Here is a 26,256-nt window from a genome sequence, read left to right on the forward strand (position 1 = left end):
TGGCTTTTTGGAGTTCTTTTGCCATTTGAGTTAGTCTATTTTTTAAGGTGTTGTTTTCTTCAGTATATTTTTCAGTATTTTTTTTGGGTCTCCTTTAGCAAATCATTGACTTGTTTTTCATGGTTTTCTTGCATCCTTCTCATTTCTCTTCCCAATTTTTCCTCTACTTCTCTAACTTGCTTTTCCAAATCCTTTTAGAGCTTTTCCATGGCCTGGAACCAGTTCATGTTTTTCTTGGAGGCTTTTGGTGTAGGCTCATGCACTTTGTTGACTTCTTTAGGCTGTATGTTTTGGTTTTCTTTGTCACCAAAGAAAGAATCCAAAATCTGAGACTGAATCTGGGTGTGTTTTCGATGCCTGGCCATATTCCCAACCAACTAACTTGACCCTTGAGTTTTTCAGCGGAGTACGACTGCTTGTAGACTAAAGAGTTCTATGTTTCAAACTCGGGGGGATGTGCCATCTCTGCCACACCAGCACTCCTCCTTCCCCAAGAACCCCCAACCCGGACTGGGCTTAGATCTTCAGCAGGCTGTGCACTCCTGCTCTGATCCGCCACTTAATTCCTCCCACCAGGTGGGCCTGGGGTCGGAAGCAACTGCAGCTGTAGCTGCCCCACCTCCGCTGCCCCAGGGGTGGTGGCTAAAGCTCGAACTCCTTCTACTCCTGCAGCTTTTCCCACTAACCTTCTCTGCTGTCTTTGTTGTTTGTGGGTTGAGAAGTCTGGTAACTGCCGCAGCTCACTGATTCAGGGCGCTAGGGCCCGCTCCGCCTGGCTCCTTGTCTGGTTGGTTGGAGCCGCTCACACTGGGCTCTGCTCTGCGCCCAGCTCCCAGCTCCGTGTGGGATAGATCTCACCCAGAGACCATCCAGGCTGTCCTGGGCTGGAGCCCTGCTTCCCTCTGCTGTTTTGTGGGTTCTGCAGTTCTAGAATTGGTTCAGAGCCATTTTTTATAGGTTTTTGGAGGGACTTGGCAGGGAGCTCATGCTAGTCCCTGCTTTCCAGCCGCCATCTTGGCCCAGTTGTCATTTTTTAAGTCAAAATTTGAACTAAAATCTTTCATTCTTTTAGTATTTCCAAGACATCAGAATTTGTATCATTTCCTTTCGGAAACATCATTGACCTTAGTTTACTTAGTTAATAAGGTTCCATAGTGCCTAAAGAGTGAAAACAACAGTAAAACTCATAAACCTCAAGAAAAATGCCCTATTTTCATATTTTGTGTACTGTATTTTTAAGAAACTCTCACCACCAGCTAGTGCTTTTATTAGTGTATATCTGCTGTTCAGGTGCCAACAGACACACCTGCATGACAAGGTGCCAATCATTTGGTAAAAAGCTTCTTTCCTTCTTTGTGTTTTTGTCCTGTTTGTAAACAGCTGCTTGATCTGGTTGCTCTTTTGTGGTCCTTGAATTTAGTCTAGGAAAGATTACACCTTGTTGAAAATTTACCTAATTCAGTTTATTAAAACAGTAACAAACCTCTGTATTTTGTGAACCACATCCTTGGTTCTTGCCAGTGTAGTTCATTTTCACCTCGTAGCTGCCTTTTTGGGGAAAGGTCTATCCCCTATAAAATCTTCATGGAATTAGAAAAAGAGGAGGATAGAAGTGAGTGTGATGGTGCATTTCACATATCTCATGGAATGTTAAAGCTAGAAATACTATTGCAACCCTCACGTTTTATGGATGAGGAAGTGGTGGACAAGGGAAGTGGCATGATTTTCCCACTTGCTGTATAAACAACTAATTATTGACATAACTAGGATTAAAGCATAGGTCTCCTATTCTTGGTTCAGTGATTTTTCTGCTATAGCATCCCTCCTTCTCTTCTCCCTTCACACACGATTCTGTTTCTTTGGACACTCTAAAATATTTGTTTTAATTTAAAAATAACTCATTCTTTACAAACTAGTTTTTATCTAATGCTTAATTCTTTGGCTTAGAAATACTTAGTAAATGCACATAAAGGTGTTATTAGACAAAAAGTAACATAGTCTCTGACATCTTCGAGCATCCTATGATATCTCTGGCATTCTGCAACCACTGTTTTTCATTTGTTTTAAGTGGTAGTGTTCTACTACTACTTTTGTTTGGATTTACTCCAATGGTAGGTGTGAAGGTTGTCCATGCAAGAGAAAAGCAGCACTTTGTAGATGGCACCAGGCAAAAGACTCCTTGTGTCTCCTTTTACACACCTAAGCTACTGCATGTAGCCATTCCTGGAGAACAGCCACAGTGTGACTCCTCTGTTGTGCTCTGTTGGCCACTCCCACTTTTAATCCACCACTCCTTTTTTTGCCCAGGTAGGGAAATTCCAGAGGTAATGGGTGGGTACCTTTTAATGTTTTTTTTCCTCTCCCTCTTCCTTAACTATTGAATAGCTATCTTGGAGAGCTTATCCCAGTAGGGTGGTAAGTAGTCTTTCAGGGGTATTGTAATGTATCTTACACTTTGTAGAAAACCAAGGTTTCTTTCTATCTTTTTAGAATAACCTGTGTCCACCTTGTTAGGGTAACCTGGATTGTTACTCTTTTTTTTTGTCACCTTATTGTGCAAAGTGATTTTCCTTTCAAGATCTATGAGAAAGATCTAAAACACTGACACAATACACTCCTTGGTTCAGTACACCCAGGGTGTTGGCACATGGCAAGCATTCTGGCACACCTGGATGCCTCTTCAGCTGAAAGGGAAAGACTTGAAGATTGGGTGTGAGTGACCTGACTGTTGTCACATGATAAAAAGAGAAAGTGCTTCATAAAAGTCATGTGATGCCTTTGTCTTTTATTTCCTATAGCTAATGATTCAGTTAGAAAGGAATTTTATTTTGTTTCATCATGTGAAAGTAGGCTGTGCTAAGATTTAAGGAGACCAACTGCAGGTCACTGTTCTTGTAGAGTATCCATGATGAGCTGCTTTGTGTGTTTCCCTTTTTCTATCTTGTGAGTAGCTGAGGTAGCTGGTTAAATCATAGGCAATAGGAAATAATGTTACCTTTGTGGTTTCAGCAGAAGTTAGCATGATCCAGGTAGCCATGTATCTGTACCATATCAAGAGCAAAGTATTCCTTTCCTTGTTATTTTCCACTGCATATGACATTCTATTCATTTGGGCTTATAGAAGAATCTATAAGCCCTACTCTGTTCTATTTCTTACCTAGTAGTTAATGACAAATTACAGAAATCCATTAAAAGTATTATTCCAGGAAATCGGCTGGCCATTCAGCCTATTTGGTAATCAAGAAATCTCCATCATCTACTTTTTAATCCTGTTTTCACTTGAAATTACACAGAAAATGGAGTTATATAATACTGTATGCAGAGGAGACATGCATTCTGTGGCCAATGAGCAAGGTTTTCTAGATTTCTCCCATCATTATATATGCTTCAATTGATACTTTCTTCCTGGCAGATATGACATGGTTTTGAAGGGTCTTTACCAACTACCATTTAATTATGTATTCCCATTTGTTTTTTGGTTTTTTGGAGGGGGGAAGGCAGGGTAATTGGGGTTAAGTGACTTGCCCAAGGTCACACAGCTAGTACATGTGTCAAGTGTCTGAGGCTGGATTTGAACTGAGGTCCTCCTGACTCCAGGGCCAATGCTCTACTCACTGCACTACCTAGCTGCCCCCTGTATTCCCATTTGATTGTACAAAATCACATAATGAGCTCATATACCACTTAGTCATATATTAGCTCTCCACCTCTGAGGGGAGGAAATAGCCTAAGGAGTGTTATGTTATTCTCTTATGTTGCCAGTGAGAGAAAAAGGGCAAGTAATCCAATCTAGCTTGCTTTGAAAACGTATGTTATTTTTCATGGAAAGAGACGGTGTAGAGATTGAGTCCATGGACTAGATGACTAAAAAATGTTAGTTGCTTGGCCAGTAAATTGACTTTCGGTTTTTTGGGTTTTTGTATTTTTCGTGTGGACTTATTTCATTGGTCCTGAGAACTTTGATTGTGGGAACACCTTCTACTGATGCAAATCAGTAGTTGGTCTGTAATGTAGTCTAAGAAGAGAAGGAAAAAGACAGGAGAAAGCATTATTAAGTGCATATTATGTACGAGGAACTTTGCTGAGCCCTTTACAAATTTTATCTCATTTGATCCTAGTGTAAGAGCATGCTTCCTAACATAGGAGTCGGTGAACTTTTTAAAAAATACTTTGTAACTATACATCAGTGTAATTGGTTTTCTTTGTCATACTGCCAAAGGGAAACCATGGCATCAAAAAAGTTAAAAACCCTTTACTTTGGGAATTGCCTAGGGCACTGAATGACTAAGTGACCTAGCCATGATCACTACCAGTGTGTGCCAGTGGCAGGATTTGAGCCCAGGTTTTCCTGATGCTAAGGTTGGCCTTGTATCCACAGTGCCACACTGCTTCTCATTAACAGTAGTGTCATTCTATCATAGATGTAAGGTTGTCTTCATACGTCCGAAAGAAAACTCACTATCGTTCCTCCCACACCATCTGATCCAAGCTTCTCTGTTTCTTTTGAAGGTGCCACCATCCTTCCAGTCTCCAAGGTTATAACCATAATATCATCCTCCACTCTTTTCTGTTCCTTATTCCACATGTCCATTTAATTGCCAGATCTTTCTTTTCTCATTCCACGTCTCTCACATCTGGCCCCTTCTCTTTACTCATGCATCCACCACCTCTGTTCAGACCATCTTCATCTCTTGCCTAGGTTGGTCTCCCTACTTTAAATCTCTGAACACTCCAGTCCATCTACTACACTACTGCCAAAGTGATTCTCTTTGACAACAGATCTGACCATGCCACTACTGTATTTCAGAAACTCCAGTGGTTCCTGACTGCCTCTAGAACAAAAGATAAATTTCTCTGCTTTGCCTTTGAAGCCCTGCACAACATGGCCTCACCTTATCTTTCCTGATTATCATACATTCCCTCCCTTCCCGTACCTTGTGATCCAACCAAACATGCAGCATCCCATCTCTCATTTCCGTGCCCCTGTGTAGGCTCTGCCCCATGCCTGGAATGTGTTCTCCTTAACTCTGCCTCAGAGAATCTTAAACACCACCTTCTTCAAGAAGTCTTTCCTCATCCTCTCCAACCCCCAATTGCTACTATGTCTCCTCCCTAACTAACTCGTTTTTATTTATTTTCTTTAGAATTATTCCATACATATACCTCTGTGTACTTTCTCCTCTGCTAAAATGTAAATTCTTTTAGAGAGGGATTATTAACTAAGCAGAAAAACAAACGACTGGCATCTTTAGCTTGTATCTCATTCATACACACACACATACGCATACATACACATTTATGTATGTATATGTGTGTTATTTATTTATTTTTAGTTTTCAAGATTCATTTTCATAAGATTTTGAGTTTTGCTTTTTCTCCCCTTCCTCTGTTCCCGCCTCCCCAAGATGGCATGCAATCTGATATAGGCTCTGCATATACATTCATAGTAAACATATTTTCACATTAGTCATATCATATATATTTTTAAAAATTTCATACATACAAAACAGTTTCCATTCTGCTTTAATACAAGTTTAACAGATTCTTTTAAAGTTGAGTCATAAGTTGTTGTATAGAATTAAAGAAAGATTGGAAGCTTGGTTGATGCCTTGTGAGTTAGACTTGGATCCAGTGGCAGTCTCATATAATTGTCACTATGACACTCCATATACAACAATCAACATTGCAGTTTGCTAATATAATGTGCTACACATTTGTGATATTCCTATGATTTTTTCTCACTCAGTTGTCATTTATTGCTGAATTTTCTCCTGTGGTTCGAGTTTTTTTCCTAAATTAAATTGTTCTACTTTAAATTTACAGAAAGGCAAACATATATTAAAAATTGTGATTAAGATCTACTGGACCATAAGTTATTCATCTTTATAGCCTGAATCCCACCCCTAGCCAGTGGCACAGTGGTGGGATTCCTTTTTTTAAGTATATTTATGGAAAAAATATTTTGTATCTCTCTGCCATTCCTGTCAAGGGCTATATCAGGAGATAGGTTTTATAGATATGGAAAACAACCAAGAATTGTTCCATCACTTCAGTAAGTTTAAAAACCATTGACCTAGATTATTTATTCTCAAATATTTTCATCCTGGAAACTCTTTTGCCACACACTGTGATTTTGAGCAAGCCCCATAATTTCCTCTGTGCCTGTTTCCTCTCCTGTAAAATGAGGATATTTCCTTTCCTACCTCATTGGATGATTGTAAGGATCAGATGAAAGATTGTTTTTGAAAGTATTAAGTGCAAAGTGGTATTATTTCCCAAAAGAATGTGCACCTCAAGGTGTAACAGGAGCTGCATAAGATTTAACTTCACCTTTTCAGAAACTAACAGCTGGAGGTTATGTTCTCTGTGTTAAGGATGTTACTGAAAGTATAGCTTTGGGTAATTATGGAACTAGCTAAGACCATCCTCACCATTGGGAATTGGAACTCTAGAAGAACTCAGTATCACCTGGCCCACTAGCCACATACTTGCTAGCCCTGTATTTTAGCATCTGGAAGCTAAACTATTCTTAATTTAATGTAATTGCTCCTTTAAACTATAAAGCCATACCCTTAAAATAAAAACAAAAATATTTTTAATGGTTAGTGGTTTAAAAAAAGAGGAAGAAGAGGAAATATAGACTGCTAGGTGACAGTGACAGATCACTGGACCTGGAGTCAGGAAGGCCTGAGTTCAAATCCAGCCTTAGATACTTATTAGCTATGTGACCCTGGACATGTCACTTAACCTCTGTTTTCCTTAGTTTCCCCATCTGTAAAATGAGAATAATAATCATAGCACCCACCACTCCCTCCTCAAGATTGTCGTGTGGATCAAATGAGATGTTTGCAAAGCCCTGCGTAATTGCTTAATGTTGTTATTATTTCAGAATGGTTTGAATAATCAAGTTTGGACACAGTCTATCAGACCATCTTAGTTGGAGGATATTTAAAATTGGTCATATGGGGTCTTGCTTTGTATCAGAACCTTGCTTTCTCTCATTCAATCTTCATTTCTTTTCCTTGCTCTAAAATAGGTGCCTGACTGTGGTAATCTTTATAACATTTCCCATGATGTTTTAATCCAAAGACATTGATCCTTTCTAAAACACCAACAGAGGCATGATAGCATGATTTCTTCACTTGCTCTGTATTAGTAAAGCTAGCTAGAGGATAACTGACTTTTTATCTTGGTTCTTTCCCAGAAGCATGTTCTTTGCCCGAATAAATAGTTCACTTATGGCATTAGAAAACAATTGTCTTTAACCAAAGTACCAAATAAATGATTACATAGGAAAGCTCATTAATATATAACTCAGAATATTTAAAAATCAGAATCACACTAAAGTTTTCCCTCGGCTCTCTATAAAGAAATGTATAGTATTTATCATACAAATTGGTAATGTAAATAGAATTATCAAATGGAGGTTTAACATTCTTATAGCATACATTTTTCATGTACCATCATAGACCTAGAGCTGGAAGGAAACTTGGTAGTCATGTAATCAATCCAGTGTCCTCATTCCAAATGAAGAAACTGAGATTTAGAGAAAATAAGTAAAATAGAAAATAAACCTAAGAGTACATAAGTATTGACAGAGGCAGGATTTGATCCCAGATGCTCTGAGATCCTTAAATTCAGCATTCTTTCCACTAAAGCGGGCCATGTAAGTCTTTAGCCTCCTAACACTTTGCTAGATGTTCCGTTATATACATACTTAAATTTTCTTGCAAAATATTTTATAATTCAGTTGTTAAAACTTATTTAAAGGGTTCATTTCAACAGGGAATCTGAATTTTTGAGGTTTTACTGCATTTCACTTTCCTAAGTTTTCCATTTTATTATCTTTAAGAATTTGCTTCAAGTGTTAAGACAAAAATAGAAACAAAAACACATACAAGAAAGAACTTTTAAAAACGCTCCTATTAAGTTGTAGTTAACTGTTACCATACTTTGCGATTTCATTATCAGAAGACTTTTAATCATGTTTTTTTTAATACATTACAATATAGTTCTTGAACTTAATACATTTCTCTTTCAAAGATTGAACAATGCTGAATATAAATTTTTTTTAAATGTGGTATATTCATCCTCAAAACAGATGTGTTTGTAAATGATTTTTAAAATGGATTAAAAAGTAGCATAGACTTTTTAAAAATTCTGTTGCAAATGTTAACAGTAGACTTCTAGAAAAATAACAAAGAGCATAATGGGGAAAAATTTGTAAGAACACAGTCCATGCATGGAAAGTGATAGCAAGTGTGTGTTATCTATAATGCTGTGTGTTCATTAAGATGTATACTGCCTTGTGAATATAGATCCGGAAGAGGTTAATGTAAGTATTTTAGAATGGGTTTATATTTCTCTGATAAACAGCACTCTCCTTCTGTTTGTGATCACAGGATGAAAGCTCTGTAAGCTTGTATATGTACATTTTTACTGCTACATCATGTAGCGTGCTCTTAAGATTGAGATCTCATTCATTCCCCAGGAAGCATTTCTGTCTAAGATTAATTGCCCTTTTAAAATCAGTGTTTGATGTATTCCTTTGGCTATATCCTGACTTGGTTTAACCCTCCTTGACCTGACCTCACTGACTATTACCCACCATGGCTGAGGCAGAAACCCTTCAGTGTGATGTATGCGCATACTACAGACTTCAGCCTGTGGGTTTTCACATCGATGGATTCAATTAGTTGGCGTTTTACTGACAAACATACAGTCGAGGTTAAAGAATTTGTCAGATACTGAAATAAACTGTCCAGATTTAAGTTAATCAAATAATTCATCTGCATTTATTGTTTTGTCTATTGATTTAAACACTTGTTCTGGAATGTGAAATGATGTCTTATAAATGGTATTGAACATCCCCAAATGGCAAGTTCCATAGCTTCTCATTATATTAGAGCATAAAAACACAGAGATGCGAAGTGAAACATTGGTTGTGGCCATTTCATGTTTGAGATTTCATTTCTTCTGTATTCACTTAGATTTTTAAACTTTTACTTCAGTCGTACTCTGGTTTCATGATAAATTTGGAATTTTTACTTTACTCATTTTTTGGTTTGTTTTCCTTAAAATAGACAATCTGGGGTCAGCATATTTATTCTACTTTCATTTCTTAATAGTAAGTGGACAGCTGATGTAGTAGATAGAGTGTTGGGCCTGGATTCAGGAAGAGTCCTGTTCCTGAGTTCAAATGTGGCCCCAGCCGTTGACTAGCTGTGTGACCTTAGGCAAGTCACTTAAGCCTGTTTGCCTTAGTTTCCTCATCTGCAAAATGAGCCCAAGAAGGAAGTGGCACTCTAGTATCTCTTCCAAGAAAACCCCAAAAGGGGTCACAAAGAGTCAGACATAACTGAAAAACAGTGACAACAAATAATATAATTATCCACCTGAAACCCCAGCTATCATAGTCATTTGGCCAGTATTGCTTGTTGAAAACTAGGGTTTAAGTGAAAAATATAGTGGCTAAATATGTAGCTCATGAAGAAGAGGGGGAAATAGTCCTGTTCCCTCAAAAATAGAAATTCCTGAAAAGTACATTTATCATATAAGAATTCTCTCCCTCCCCTACCTTTCTCTTTCACACACACGCACACACACACATACACACTCTCTTTCAAAAAAGAAACTGCTTAAGATCATCAGAAGGCTAATTTCCTAATCGTGATGTTTCTTCTTTTGTCTAGTCATGAGTTCGATTGGACACAGTACTTAAACAGCGTGTCAAACAGTATCTTGAGATTTTTATTATAATTCAAAATTAACAAAGGCATTTTCCTGCCATTGTATGGTTACAGTGGCCCATATATCAGTTGATTATGTGTTTACCTCTTAGTACAAATACTGTTCTTTAGTCATTCAAAACATGTTAATAGGAGGCCCAATTCTCTTAGTCCTTTGCACCCAATTTACATGCATTCTAGATAACTGAACGCATAGTTTAGGATACATTTGGACCAAAATGTTCTGCTTTGTACAGTTGTAGCTATGAATTTTTTGTGTGTGTTTATGTAGAGTGAGTACATTATCTTTTCTTTTAAAATCATACCACCAATGATCTTCTCTTTCATCCATTTTAGTTAAGAAACTAAGCTGAATAGAAATTTCTTTCTATTCAGACATGAAAGGAACTTTAGAGATCATGAAGTCCAATTCCTTACTTTTACAGATGAGGAAGCCAAGTTGCAGAGAGATTCTGACTTCCCTTATGACACACAGTTATTAAATGGCAGAAATAGGACTAGAATCTATCTCTTCATTCCCAGTCCAGCGTTTTTTCCACCATCTTGTACTGTCTTCTTTTTTTTCTCCTTTTTGTATAACTTGATACATTAAAAATTGCTTTTAATATTGCATATTATTGATATTACTTTATTCAATAAGAATAAATTATTTTACCTGTGTAAACTATTTTCCTACTCTAATAATATAACTTAAAATTAAAGATGTCTTTCTCTCCCAGCTCCTTAGAATATTATGTGCCGAGAACTTTAACTCTGTTGTCTTTATTTTAATGGAGGTATGAACTGTGATGATAATTAAATTATAGGTCCAAATCAAAAACTTCCCAGTTGTAACAACTATTCAGATTGTCTTATATGTAAACTTCATTCATCTCATATTTCAGTTCACTTTCCATCATTTTAACTTAGAATAAAGGAAAAATCCCAAACTTTATTGCTGTTCATTTTATATTTTAAAAAGCAAAATATTATAATTCATGGAGATTCTGGCCTTTTTTTTAGCAAATTTTTTTCACATGATTTGCTGCCTAAATATCGACATAAATTCAGTTTCTTTTCTACTTTAATAAATATAAAATATCTCTGGTCTTTTTTTATTAAAAAATCTGAAGTATTTATGAATGACTGTGCTTGGTGTTATGAAGTATATTAGGCTAGTAGCAGTTTCAGGTTCATATTGAAATGAAGAACAGTGGGCTGAAACTCATATCAGGCTCATTCACTCGATTGCTATCTCAAGCATTGTCTACTTAAACCTTAAATTTGCTTTTAAAATAAAAGTAAACTGAGTGGGTGAGATGTGGAGTAACATTTTTATCCTGAGTCATTTGTTTTATACTGACATTTTTCTCATCCCTAAGTAGTAAATTCTAGATTCTCACTTTGAAACACAAAGAAACATTTACCAAAAGTCCAACTTAGTTTTATAATATCATCTAGTGTTTCTTCTCCCGTGGTTAAAAAAAAAACAAAAATTCTACTAAATGTCTTCCAGTTCTTTTAACTAGTGTTGGTATTCTAAAATTGGCCAGTCATGCACTGTTATTGTTTATAGCATTTTGATTTTTAAAAATAATAGCTTATATGCTTTTTATCATGTCCTATGACATGCTTAATTCGTCTCACCCTCTCTTTCAATTTTGTAACCAAAATATTCACTGTGTTTAGAAACCCTCTGAGGAGACATTCATCTTAATAGGTTTTTCTTTGGGTAATCCAGTTTTGTCAGAGATTGGATATCACAAGCTTGCACCCTTCCCCACTAATAGTTTTCCAAAATACAGATTTCAAAACAGTTAGCTAAAGAACAGAAGCTAGTAATTGCCAGGAACCTGAAGTTCACTTTATAGTGTGAGAAATTTCTTTGGCAAAGCACTTCTTACTGAGTGTATAAACTAAGTAATTTATATTATCTGTCTCTTTCTGGCATTCTGTGGAAGATTGGCTTTTAGTCACTAAACTGGGGAGCCAGTGCTAACTGGCTTCCATCATTTCATAAATTTTCCCTTCTAATGCTAACCCTAATATAATATCTCCCCCCACCCAGCTCAGTCTCTTATATTTACACTACTCTTGAGTCTGATGATGAATTCTAACTGCTTCTGATGGTACAGCTCATGATAGCCTTCTGTCCTAGATGAAAACGACCCATCAGAGGGCTTACAAATAGATTGTATGATAACCACTGTTCTGCTTTCTTTTCAAAGCATACTTTAACCAAAAAGTGTTAGCTACCCAGGTTTTAGATAGTACCCTCTACACCGTGATCAGACCGGGAGTCCTTAAAGGGGACTCTGGCTTGAAGAAAAATTTTGTCTATAAGGAAGTCTTAGACCACTATTACTTCCCATTTTGACTGAGTTATTGATAGGAGGAGTGATTCTGAGAATATTAAATATTTCTAAGAAGCTCAGTGTAATGATTGTTTAAAACTGAGAGAACTGAGGTGGAAGTGCTTTAAAGCAGTCTAAGAAAGACTCACTAAAGTAAAACCATGGCAGTCTAGAACTCTCTTGGAATTAGTCACAGGATTGTAGAAGGTCAAAGCTAAAAGTGGCTTCAGAAATCATCTTGTCTGACTTTGCCTTACTTCTCTTTCACCTCTTCCCTTTCACTCCTACTTTAATAGACACTGTTTTGCAAAGAAGAAACTCATGGAGGTTGAATGACTTGACCATGGCAACACACTTAGTAAGTAATGGAGTTAGAGTCCTTGAACCTGGGGCTTCCAGGCTCATTCCGTTTTTACTATACCACATTGCTGCCTTAGACATTTTGGATCATAAAAGATTTTCATTTTAAATGATTGGATGAAAACCTTTTACTTACCGCCTTGTGGTTTCCTCCTCTGTTTAAAAAAATAGTTATTGGGTTTTTTTGTAATGAAGAAATTGGACTAAATGGCCTCCAAAGCTATTTCTAGCTCTAGATCTGGTCCTATGATCTTAAACTGTGTTGTATGCTTCCCTGCCTTGTTAAAGAGTACACCAAATACAACTTCACCCTTTCTTGATGACTGTTGGTTTTCATTGTGAGTATCATTTATCATACTATGCTTTGATATAGACAATGTTCCAATAACAATATTAAGAGTTTCCCCTATACAGTGTCACTACAGACATTGAGCTTTTTTGAATTCTTCCCCTTTTTATCATTTTCCCCTCTTTCCTCATCTTGCCATCAGGTTGCCAGCTGTTACTTCTATTCTTTTCATGATGTCTGCCTGTTACAATCTCTCTTCCCATCCCTGTTACTACTTCTGATCCATTGTGAACTTGAAAACTAAATAACAGTGTTTGACAGAATTGTGTTTATAATAGATGTTAAATAAGATCTAAGTGTGAGCAAAGATCTAAGGGGGTTTGCCTTTAGCTAAAGGCAGTGTGGTGCAGTAGTTGGATGCAGGACTTGAAATCAGGAAGGACTGGGTTGGAATTCTGCCTCTTACCCTCCCTGTATGGATATGAGCAAATTCCTTAACCACTTTAAACTTAAGTTTCCCCCACTCTAAATGGGGTTATAATGTATATAATACCTACCTCACAGAGTAGTTTTGAGGCTCAAATGAGCTTCATAAATAACATAAACATAAGGTGATTTTAAAAACTACATAAAAATGTCAAGTTTTTCTTTCTCTTGAGATAGCTCTCTACCAAGCTATCTTTCCCTCTTTCTCCATGAACTTTCTAAAAAACTACTTTGGATGAGCAGGTGTTTTTTTCATTTGCTTCCTTTGTGTTTTGGTTGGTTGTCGTCTTTTTTGTTTCTTAGATTGTGGAGTTATTATTATAATGGAAAGGCTTGCTTTAGGTGTCTTTTGATAAATAATAGTTTTATCTTTTGTAAGATCTCATAGGCTCTTAGACTGTTTGAGCTAGAAGGAACCTTGGAGATGATCTCATCTAACCTTCTTACATTATTAAAGAGAAAGTGGAGGCCCTGAGGAGAGATGTGATTTGTGTCCAGCATCTCACAGGTGCAGTAAGTGGCAGAGCTAAGATTCAAACCAGGGTCTTCTAAAACATAAGTTCCTTGCTCTTTCCAGTAGACCATGCTCTACTCAGTCACAATGATGATGTGGTTTAGAGATGTTAAGAGAATTTCTTATTTCTATACATGTCATTTTCAACATGGGAAGTCATTTTACCTCATTTCACCCCAGAGTACCATCTCATGTAAGTTTATAATATTTTGTGCTTCTGTCATTTTAAGAGAATTCCTTTTTCCTGAAGTCATTTTATGAATTGACATTTCATCACAGTGTAGTGTCATGGGACAATATGAAGGTCTTCTTTGATTCTCTACCTCCCTGCCCCGCCCGAACCACCCCCTACCCCAGCAAATTCCTTATGGGTAGAGGGCTTCCAAATGCATCTGCTTTAAAGTTTTCATTCAGACTAGGATCCCTTAATCTGGATTTTAAGATTCCTGGGCAATTGTCTTCTCATATCCACCACTTCACTTGATTCTTTTATGAGATTTCAAAGCCATTTCAGGATAAGGAAAATGTCCATATTGTCCATGCTCCTTAATGTTGAGTGAATTCTCCCTTCCCTCAATCACATCCTCTTCTTGAATGTCTAGGGACTGGGCCTTTTCAATTCTAAAAGGAAAGATGATTCAGGAATAGAATCAAGGTGACCAGTTAAGGGGTTGGTATCTGTTCCATTTTTGTGGTCAACCTTAAAGCATTGGAGCAGTGTTTCCTAAACGAGAGTTAATTTGACATAGTGAAAAACACATTGGATTTGGAGTCAAAAGACCTGAGTGCATGACCTAGATCTACCACTTACTAATCATGTTAACATGGACAGATCACTTAAGCCACACTTACCTGGGTTATAAATAGAGGTAACAGTTCTATTACCTACTTACCAGATAGGATTGTTGTGAGAAAACATTTTGTATACTGTCAGTATAAATGAGTGGCTATTATTTGTCTTAAGAGAAGGCACCAACTTTTTTAAATTATTAAACAAAATTATTTTATATTATCCATGATTTTTTATTCATGTGTATCTATGATCTGTTCCTATATTTTTATCCATACCTAACTGTGATACTTCATTTCAGTGAACAGATATATTTAGGTGTTCACCAAACACCTTTTACGGACTGAGCACTGATAAATGAATAGGGAATCCACAAGGAGTTTATAGTTTCAAAGGGGTGTTGACATATGGGATAGATAAACAGATAGATAGATGGATGGATAGATGGATAGAGAGATAGATGGATAGATAGAGAGATAGATAATGTAGCAGGAAAGCATCGGCATAAAAAACCAAAAGGCATCAATGAAACTTTATTTTAAAAAACAAACTACACACACATATGTATGTATTTCCCATTAATACTCAGAATTCATTTTAACCCTCAAGTTTCTGTTTTAGGTAATTAGTACTGCTGCATTTCAACTTTCTCCATGTCCACATGGTAAAGTATACTGAGTGCACAGGGGAGAACTAGAAGTGGGTGTCAAAAACATAAAACCATCATGTGTCAAAACTCCCAAACATCGAGAAATCCTGACTCAGATGCTTAGTTCTAGGTAGCTCTTATTTTAATATTTATAGTAGCAGGTGTTTTTAGGTGTAACTGACACAAATTAGGTCGATGAATACAATGGTCTATTTTCTTCTCTATAGTTTCATTAACGTCAGTCTTCAGTGAGCCTAGTAATTAAGAAAGAACTAATACTTTCACATACAATAACAGAATTTTTATCAGGATTCATTTTAACCCTCAAGTTTCTGTTTTAACTAGAATAAGCACTACACCATTTCAACTTTCTCCACGTCCACATTTCCTGCTCTATAGACACGTCATGTTGAAAGATGTAAAAATCCATTTGATTCACTGTTTTCAGAAAGCATTCAGTTGTGTGTATAGGTAAACATTTTGACCGTCCTAATTTTTTGTTTATTGTTGGATTTCTTTCTTGGAATTAGATGGGGTAAAGAAGAATCAAATTATGATTCATGGAATTGAACCAATGTTGGAGACACCTTTGCAGTGGCTAAGTGAACATCTCAGCTACCCTGATAATTTTCTTCATATTAGTATCATACCCCAACCAACAGATTGAAGGAGAGACTATTCACCTAAAAAAGAATGAGCATCACCCTTAAACTGGATCAACCAGAGCATGTCAACCTTTTCCTTAAGTCAGGTTTGGTGGAGGCAACCTGACCAGAAAAACCTCCTTGCTGCAATGCAAGCCAGACAGGAAAAAAAGATCCCTTGGCCAGATAAGGGCAGTTGGGCTGGCCTTACTCTGCATCACCACTGCTTTCCTCCACTGCCGTCATTAAACCTCAGTTGCAACATGAAAGACTTTACAGGACTACTGCAAGTCTTCTGTTTTCTTGTAAAATATAATGAAGCTGAAACCCAGCCTAAGAAGCAGATGGAAATATGTGCCACTTGAATTGTATTTCTGATTAACAAATAAACAAGGGTATTTCCTAATGTGACCGTGGTTGAACTTTAGATAGAGGGAGTGGAAACATTGGTTTAATTTTCAAGAGAATTAAACTTAAGAAAGTAAAAAAGAAATTCTGTTATCAATAACTTGCAGTAATTTTTTGTAAAAGATCAGATTACAGTAAACCCATCTTTCCTTAATGAGAATTTCCTATGTTTACAGTATGTATTGGTATGCAAACAATCTTTTAACTTTGATAATGAGCAGTGAGATTTTTAAATAAAACCTCTAAACATGTTTTGTCATTTAATAACATGTACGATTTTGTCACTTTCAAATATTTTCTGACTTGTATATAGTAGATCACTGTTTATACTGTATGTGTTACCATTCAAACAGGTCTTCGGTGGCATGGTGATAGTCTGGGACAACTTGTCTGATAGAGAATTTCTTGCTGCCAATTTTTAAATCTTTATGTGAAATATTTTCTTTACTTGATAACACCATACAACAATGTCAGAGTTTATCATTACTATTTCATTTATCCCCTTAAGGCTGAGTCCGTCACATTTTGGTAGGATCAGCAGATGCATTGGATACCTTTGCCTACTGGAAAACCCATTCTTTTCCAGGCTAGCATTTGTGCTGTCTCTCACTGTAATGTTTTTAATGTGGTCCTCTGGCAGTCAGTCTGTAAAGTTTAAACATGACATATCCTTCCTTGCAGTAGCTTTCCCTGTACTTTACCAAATATATTCAGAGGTTACTGGCACTCTCCTTCAACATTTTTGTGCATTACAAACAGTTTCTTGCAGACTTATCTTGCTATGTACGCTATGTCAACTCATCTGAATTTGCTAGAACTTGCAGCAGGAGCGGTATTAAATTACATAACAAAGTGGAGATATTTCCTATTTTCTAAATGTATCCGAATGTTGGTCAAAAATTCCACTAGCACTCATTGCTTCTTTTTCTTCTTCCTTTTCCATGTCTTCACAGTAGCAGCTGTCTAATCAATAGCAAAATCAGTCAAAGAAAAGGGAAAAAATTGTACTCTATTGAGCAGATAGAATGAAGATCCAAAAGCAGAAACAGTGGTGCCATAATAACCAGAGCAAAACAGCAAATAGATAATAATTAGCTAATGTAAATTAAGGAGGAAATGTGTTAGAATAAGGGTAGAGAAGAATAACATTACCCAGATTACTTAGGAATTAAATCATCGAGTTGTCTTTTTCACAAAAGGAGACATTAGTCCAAAGATGATCACTCACATTAGATGTGTTTACCCTTCTCAAGTTGGGGGTTTACCCCATAATGTTTTGACACACTGAGCTTCCTGAGCAAAAGGGTCAAAATGCATGGACTATTTGTAAACCAGGTGAGGAGAGAGAATACCTTGCAGAAAGTGGTAGTATCATTTTCCACTGATGAGAGCAATTTAAGATCTTAGACAGTGGGCTCATGTGAGCTTTAAAAAAAAAAGCCTTACTTTAAATTTGAAAGTAAGTTTTACCAAGCCTTTTCCCTTAAAAAAAACAAACATATTTGGTTTATTATACCAGCAATCTAAATGTGTTCTCTTCTCTAGTCCTGTAATCCTTTATAAGCCAAGTCTCTGTTGCCCAGTGGTGGAACAAAGACAGAAATTAGTGCTTGACTTAAATATCTATTTTTGTTTCTTTTTATTTGACTATTTAAATTTTATGGTTTATTAAAAAATCAAATAAAGCTGGAGTCTGTCTTTATTGTCTAGAAGTTAAACTGAACATTGCCTAAAGCACATCAGCTATTGGGGGAGGGAGAGAGGGAACCACCTCATTTTTACAGACTGCCTATCATAAAATAAAATATTCACCGAAAAATAAGAAAGACATGAGAGAGAAAATCATAAAACTGTAATTACATAAAAGAATTGTGAAAGGCTACAAATCTCAACATGTTTATTTTATAATACATTTTTTCCCCTCCCTTGGCTCCAAAGTCTTGAAAAGCATCAATCAAAAAAACTTTGCACTGTTTTTCCCAAGATTATTTTTATTAAATTATGTACCTACTTACTGTGCAAAAGAAAATGTATTTCTACTAAGTTGGCTTTGTTGAATGGAAAATGCACTAAATCGTTGCTCATGGTTTTTAGAAAGGTATAAGCTGAAAAAAAAAATAATAACATGCTCAGAGGTGAGTAAACGCAGGATGGTGAGCAAAGCTCAGGATGTTGAGCTTAGAAAAAATGCATGGGGTCACATCAAAGAGAAGGGCTGTCATGTGAAAGAGGGGGATTATACTTTATTCATGCGGCAGAACAGAGAAGTAATGGGGAGAAATTGCAAAGAGGTAGATTTGGGGCTCAGTGTAGAGTAGAACCTCTGAATAATTTCTATCCAGAACTGGAATGGAGTGCTTTGGGAGGTAGTGAATTCCCATGACCGGCGGGGTTTCAAGCAAATTCCAGGTGCCCACTTGGGTATTTTGCAGAAGAGATTCCTGTCTGGGTACAGGTTCTACTGACCTTTGAGTTCCTTTCTAAGTCTGCGGCTAAATGATTTTGATGTGTCTAAAAACTTGAAAATACCTAAAGAGCAAAAGCTGCCCTAACAACAGCCCGGTTAGCCCTTTTCATTTTGTGATTCAGTGTCTTCTACTGAGTACTAATGTCTAAAAGTCAGTCCACTGACATGTTTAGCAACTGAATCAAAGATAGGGCCCACTAATGAAGCAGATCAGTGTTGGGATTGATTTTATGATCTATAATGCTCGTTTGCTGGAAACTGGACTAGAACTGATCATTTTCCCATGAAACACATGTGATCTACCAATTTCATCCGTTGAGTGATGGTAACTCTTAATGGTTATCTCCTTGTGGCACATTTGTATTTTATATGCTACTTGAGGTAACTTTCCTTTCAGTGTTTAGGTGTTTGGTTTATGTGGGTCATGCCAAAGACTGACAGTCTCACTTTTTATTTCTCGAGCTAGTGATATTTTGGTCTGAGGTAAATTGGTTTTCCTGTCAGATATGCCAACATATTAGAAACAAGTACCTGTTTGCAAAGTGTGAAACAAAGAAAACTGAAGCAGAAAGATACGTAAGCAAGTTTAAATCTACCTATCCAAAGGGTTTATAATTGAGAACAAAGACAAATTCATACTTGTTTAACTTCTGAAGTTTCTCAAAAGTTTAAATATTTTTCTAAATTGGTACATCCTTTGGACTTTTATTTTTGTTGGACTTAATGATTTCATGCATTTTTGAACTAATAAGTGTACAGCGTTTTTGTTTTTTTTTTTTTTTTGGCAGTTAGAGTTAAGTGACTTGCCCAGAGTCACAGAGCTTATCTCTGAGATCGCATGTGAACTCTCTCAGGTCCTCCTGACTCCAGGGCTTGTACTATATCTACTGTGCCTCCTAGCTGCCCCAAGTACATAACATTTTAAACCGGAGTCTTTCTCAGCTTCATTGACATTGCAACAGCCAGATGGTTGACTTAATGATTAGCTTAAACTATAAACTTCTACAATTTTGAGTTTCCAAAAGTGTAAAAGACCTTACAAGAAGGCCCTTTCCTATTATCTCCAAAATTTGCCCCCCAGTATGTTCCAAAAAGCAAATCATACCATGTTTCTAAGATAAACTACTAAGAAATATTTGTATGCTAGATTTCAGATGAGAGCCAGAATTGTATATTTAGGTCTTTAAACCAGAGGCTGCTCATATTTAGTATCGGGGAGGGGTCTGAAAGACTGGTAAACAAATCCAGAAGGAGGGGAGATTTCGGAATGGAGAAATGACTATCAAAAGCAATCTTCATCACAATTAGCTTCACATTGCAGCCTCCTTTTTAAAGAGGAAATGGAGCATCGATGGTGAAGTTAGTTTTTGTTTGGAAAAGATCGTGACAGATCTCAGGAGGAAGGGTAAAGTGGGTGTGGAGGTAGAAAGCAATGACCCATCCGATGGTCACTTACTCAAATCATACTTCAATTCAGCACCATTACAACATGCATATTTGCTAAAGTCTGCATGCATTTTATTTGTAGCCTCAACCACAGCTTCTACGTTTTGTTCAACAGCAATACTAATTTAAGAAACCCCATAAAATCAGTCTTATCTGACATGAGTAGCTTGGGCCATATATTGTATCTACGTTTTCATAGATGAGTAATCTGTGTCCGATTATTGCATCTCAGACTTTATTTCTGAGTAGTACAAAGCATTTTTAGTTAGAGAGTCATGTTTAGAACAGTAAGCAAGATTGTATATATAGTAAGGCTTTATCAGACTGTCTCAAGGAAATATTTCAATTTTTGTTATATTTTTAAATTGAGAAAAATCATTTAAATTGAAAAAAGTATCCTTTTAACTTGTAGCTTTAACACTTTTTGTTGTTAGCTGCCTGATACAATACCATATAATTGCCTAATTCTATCAAACCTTACTTTAAATTTTAAATGACTCAGTGGAAGGAGATCTGCTTTACACACATCCTTGAAAGCTATTTGTTTATATCACCACATCCTTAAAAGACATTGATGACCCAAATGGGAAAAGTGTACAGTCATGGAGAGTTGGAAGAGACCATAGAAGCCCAGCAGTCCAACCATCCACCCAGTGTAAGAATCCTCTTTTCAATACCCTTACCAGGTAGTCAGCCAGCCTCTGCTCTGTGCCAAGTGCCAAGGAAGGGCATGCTCATTGTTTGAATGTTCATTATGTTGAGTCAATCTATAACCCCATAACTTCTGTCCATTAAATTCTAATTCTTTTACCTGAAGCAATATATAATTGTCATCCCTCTTCTACATGGCAATCTTTCAAATGTTTAAAGGCATCTATCATAGCTTTGCTAAAGTATTTTCTTCTGGCCAGACATTCTCAGTTCATCCAGCTATATTCCCCATAATGTAATTTTTGGACCCTTCATGATTTCATTGGTCTGTTATTAATTCTTTGATTTCCAAATCTAAAGCGATGCTACAAAACTGTCTTGCATTTCCGGCATCCTTTGGCATACGTCTCTCTACCTTTATATAGCACCCAAAGTTCAACGTGACCAACCCTAACCCTCCCCACTACAAAACAAAACAAAATAACAATAACAACAAAAAAAATAAGCCTTGTACTTTTGCCTAAGTTTTCTAGTTCTGTTGATGGCATGCTCATCCTTCGGACACGCAGGCTTAAAACTTTGTGGCCTTCAATCAGTTGTCAGATCCTGTTGGTTCCACCCTGGCGATATCAATGGATGTGCCCATTGCCACTACAGCCACTTAAAACAGCCCTCCCTTGAACTTTTGCAATCAATAACTTCCTATCAGGTTTTGCATTCAGTTACTGCTCTACACTCCTGTCACAATGTCTTCCTAGTGCACCTCTCTTATCCTGTCACTCCTCAGAAACCTGCAACGTCCCACCCCCATGGCCTATCAAAGCAAGTCTTTCTTATATTCAGGTGATATTTCTGATAAAGTCTCTTTCTGCCATCCTAGGCCTTCCCACAATCCAACCTAAACTCCCCTTATCTAACACAACTCATGTTCCTTCACACATTCTATATTCCAACCAAGCCAGTCTACTCAGCATGCCTCATTCTCATTTTTCCTTTTACCATTTCTATATTTTTTCCCATGCTCCCCTTCATGTCTAAAATGGACTTACCCTAACTCTTCCCATTAAAATCTGTTTCTTCAGGGCCCAACTCATCAATGAAGCCCTTCCCAATTACTCCTTAGCACACCTGTCCCCTAGCTACCCCAGATCTCTTTTCTCAGATTTCTTCTGGTGATTTATCTATTCCTCTCATTCAGCTGTCACTTACCATGCTGCTATACATGCCTAATTCCCTTAGATTGTGAGTGCCTTATAGTACAGACTATGTTTTACCTCATTTGCATATCCTTAGCACATAGCAAAGGGCCATGAATATAGTAGGTGCTTGATAAATGTTTGTTGAACTGAATTTTTTTTTGAAACCTCAAGTACTCAGAACAATCCTACAGATATCTATCTAGAGGGCAGAAGGATAAGTAGGCAGCATACACTTGGAATATGGTCTCAAATGCTATAATTCTATTAATACAGCCTAAAATTACAATGGATTTTCTAGCAGCCTTTTTTTTTCTTTTAAATAAGGTAATAACTTTAATAGACAACAGTCTCAGAGAGGAGACTTACCCTAGATCAGCAAGTTAAGTAGCAGTGTCCAGATTCATACCAAGGTCCTTTGACTCCAGGAAAGAAGCAAACAGGTGCCTACTATGTGCCAGGCACTGTGCTAAAAATTTTTAAATATCTCATTTAATCTTCACAATAACCCTGGGATATAGGTGCTATAATTAACCCCATTTAATAGATGAAGAAACTGAGGCTGACAGAGATTAAATAACTTACCCTGGTAGTAAGTGTCTGAGGCTGAATCTGAACTAAGATATTCCTAATTCTAGGCCCAGCACTGTATCCACTGCACCACCCAGCTGCCTCTAAATCCCTAACTCCACTATATCAAGCTACCTCCTGAAGTGAGACTTAATTCTCTTTAAGAAATGACCACATACAATAATGTAGTCCTATGCTAGTTAACAATCATACATATAAATGGCCACAGACAATGGCTGGAGTCCCAGATGGGATAGCTTTGTGTAGCACACTGGTGTGTATTCAATGGGAAGTACTTCTAATTTATCCAGAATGACACCCACTCTCTGAACCTTTCCTTCCCTGCATCTCAACACACATTTTCTTTGTTGCTAGGATGCTAAAAGCTGGAATCCACTATGGAAGAATAATCACAAAGAAAATCCTTAACATGGAGTTAGGTGCCAATACACGTACTTTGTCAACTTGTACTCAAACTAAACACATAAATCAATAAGCATTTATTAAGCGCCACTGTGCTAAAAAAAAAATGGGACTACACAGAAAGGCAAAAGACTGTCCCTGTCTTCAGGGAGCTCACAGTCAAATGGGGGAGAGGATGTGTAAACAATAACGTATATACCCTCCTTCCTAACTTTCCCATTCACACATTCAATAAATCACATCTAATCCCCTACAAATTATGTGGGTCCCGGATAAAATTGATTACCTTGTTGGCAAGGTTTCTTCCGAGTCCTAAATTATGGGGCAGCTCAACTATTTCACATTTAAGAATTTGCTCTTGATTCTGGGGGGGCGGAGCCAAGATGGCAGCTGGAAAGCAGAGACTAGCGTGAGCTCCCCACCGGGCCCCTCCAAAAACCTATAAAAATGGCTCTGAACCAATTCTAGAACTGCAGAACCCACAAAATAGCAGAGGGAAGCAGGGCTCCAGCCCAGGACAGCCTGGATGGTCTCTGGGTGAGGTCTATTCTGCATGGAGCTGGGAGCGGAGCAGAGCAGAGCCCAGCATGCGCTGCGCGGACCAACCAGACCAGGAGCTGAGCGGAGCGGGCCCTAGCACCCTGAATCAGTGAGCTGCAGTAGTTACCACACTTCTCAACCCACAAACACCAAAGACAACAGAGAAGGTTAGTGGGAAAAGCTGCGGGAGTAGAAGGAGTTCACGGTTCAGCCACCGCCCTGGGGGCAGAGGAGGTGGGGCAGCTACAGAACTACAGCTGCAGTTACTTCCGGCCCCAGGCCCACCTGGTGGGAGGAATTAAGTGGGGGGTCAGAGCAGGAGTGAAGAGCCTGCTGAAGATCTAAGTCCAGTCCGGGTTGGGGGTTCTTGGGGAAGGAGGAGTGCTGGTGTGGCAGAGCTGGCGCATCCCCCCAGGCGTAGAACATAGTTCTCTTAACTCTACAAGCAGTCATACCCTGCTGAAAAACTCAAGGGTCAAGTTAGTTGGCTGGGAATATGGCCAGGCAGTGAAAACGCACCCAGATTCAGTCTCAGATTCTGGAGTCTTTCTTTGGTGACAAAGAAGACTAAAACATACAGCCAGAGGAAGTCAACAAAATCAAAGAGCATACAACAAAAGCCTCCAAGAAAAACATGAACTGGTCTCAGGCCATGGAAGAGCTCAAAAAGGATTTGGAAAAGCAAGTTAGAGAAGTAGAGGAAAAAATGGGAAGAGAAATGAGAATAATGCAAGAAAACCATGAAAAACAAGTCAATGACTTGCTAAAGGAGCCCCTAAAGAATACTGAAAAATATACTGAAGAAAACAACACCTTAAAAAATAGACTAACTCAAATGGCAAAAGAGCTCCAAAAAGCCAATGAGGAGAAGAATGCCTTGAAAGGCAGAATTAGCCAAATGGAAAAGGAGGTCCAAAAGACCACTGAAGAAAATACTACCTTAAAAATTAGACTGGAGCAAGTGGAAGCTAGTGACTTGATGAGAAATCAAGATATTCTAAAACAGAACCAAAGGAATGAAAAAATGGAAGACAGTGTGAAATATCTCATTGGAAAAAACAATGACCCGGAAAATAGATCCAGGAGAGATAATTTAAAAATTATTGGACTACCTGAAAGCCATGATCAAAAAAAGAGCCTAGATATCATCTTTCAAGAAATTATCAAGGAGAACTGCCCTAATATTCTAGAGCCACAGGGCAAAATAGAAATTGAAAGAATCCACAGATCGCCTCCTCAAATAGATCCCAAAAACAAATCTCCTAGGAAGATTGTCACCAAATTCCAGAGCTCCCAGATCAAGGAGAAAATACTGCAAGCAGCCAGAAAGAAACAATTTGAGTATTGTGGAAACATAATCAGAATAATCCAAGATCTGGCAGCTTCTACATTAAGAGATCGAAGAGCTTGGAATACGATATTCCGGAGGTCAGTGGAGCTAGGATTAAAACCAAGAATCACCTACCCAGCAAAACTGAGTATCATGCACCAAGGCAAAATATTGACTTTTAATAAAATAGAGGACTTTCAAGCTTTCTCAGTGAAAAGACCAGAACTGAACAGAAAATTTGACTTTCAAACACAAGAATCAAGAGAAGCATGAAAAGGTAATCAAGAAAAAGAACAAGAAAAAGAAATTGCAAGGAACTTACTAAAGTTGAACTGTTTTGTTTACATTCCTATATGGAAAGATGACATGTATGATTCATGAGACCTCACTATTAGGGTAGCTGAAGGGAATATGCATATATATACATATGTTTATGTATATATATGTATATGTGAGTGTGTATGCATGTATATATGTATGTGTGTATATATGTGTGTATATATATATATAGAGAGAGAGAGAGAGAGAGAGAGAGCAGGCACAGGGTGAGTTGAAGATGAAGGGAAGATAAAAAAGAAAATCAAATTAAGGGATGAGAGAGGAATGTACTGAGAGAGGGAGATAGGGAGAGATAGAATGGGGTAAATTATCTCGCATAAAAGTGACAAGAAAAAAGAGAAGGCAGGTGAGGAGGAATGAGTGAATCTTGCTCTCATCAAATTTGGCCTGAGGAGGGAATACCATACATACTCATTTGAGTATCTTACCCCACAGGAAAAAAGAAGGAAGAAGATTAAAAAAAAGGGGGATGATAGAAGGGAGGGCAGATGGGGGTGGAGGTAATCAAAAACAAACACTTTTGAAAGGGGACAGGGTCAAGGGAGAAAATTCAATAAAGAGGGATAGGTTAGAAAGGAGCAAAATATAGTTAGTCTTTCACAACATGAGTATTGTGGAAGGGTTATACATAATGATACGAATGTGGCCTATGTTGAATTGCTTGACTTCTTAGGGAGGGTGGGTGGGAAGGGAAGAGGGGAGAGAATTTGGAACTCAAAGTTTTAGAAACAGATGTTCAAAAACAAAAAAAAAAAAGTTTTTGCACGCAACTAGAAAATAAGATACACAGGCAATGGGGCGTAGAAATTTATCTTGCCCTACAAGAAAGGAAGGGAAAAGGGGATGGGAGGGGAGTGGGGTGACAGAAGGGAGGGCTGACTGGGGAACAGGGCAACCAGAATATACATCATCTTGGAGTGGGGGGGAGGGTAGAAATGGGAAGAAAATTTGTAATTCAAACTCTTGTGAAAATCAATGCTGAAAACTAAATAAAAAAATTTTTTTTTAAAATTTGCTCTTTCTTGCTCGGGCCAATATTTTCCCTCCGTTCACCATGATGTTAGTGGTGATA

At 37.5% G+C, this 26,256-nt stretch overlaps 1 protein-coding gene across 1 annotated transcript in view; it reads left to right on the forward strand.

Moving 5' to 3' along the window:
- The window catches only part of ATG5 (autophagy related 5), a 148,180-nt gene extending 130,259 nt beyond the window's left edge, over window positions 1-17,921 (forward strand). Inside the window, exon 8 of the mRNA XM_036767958.1 lies at window positions 15,701-17,921. Within this exon, the coding sequence (XP_036623853.1) occupies window positions 15,701-15,837 (137 nt within the window). The 3' untranslated portion in view covers window positions 15,838-17,921. The remainder of the gene's footprint in view (window positions 1-15,700) is intronic.
- Window positions 17,922-26,256: the final 8,335 nt, after the last annotated feature.

The sequence above is a fragment of the Trichosurus vulpecula genome, chromosome 7, assembly GCF_011100635.1.
Source record: "Trichosurus vulpecula isolate mTriVul1 chromosome 7, mTriVul1.pri, whole genome shotgun sequence".
NCBI classification, from domain to species: Eukaryota; Metazoa; Chordata; class Mammalia; order Diprotodontia; family Phalangeridae; genus Trichosurus; species Trichosurus vulpecula.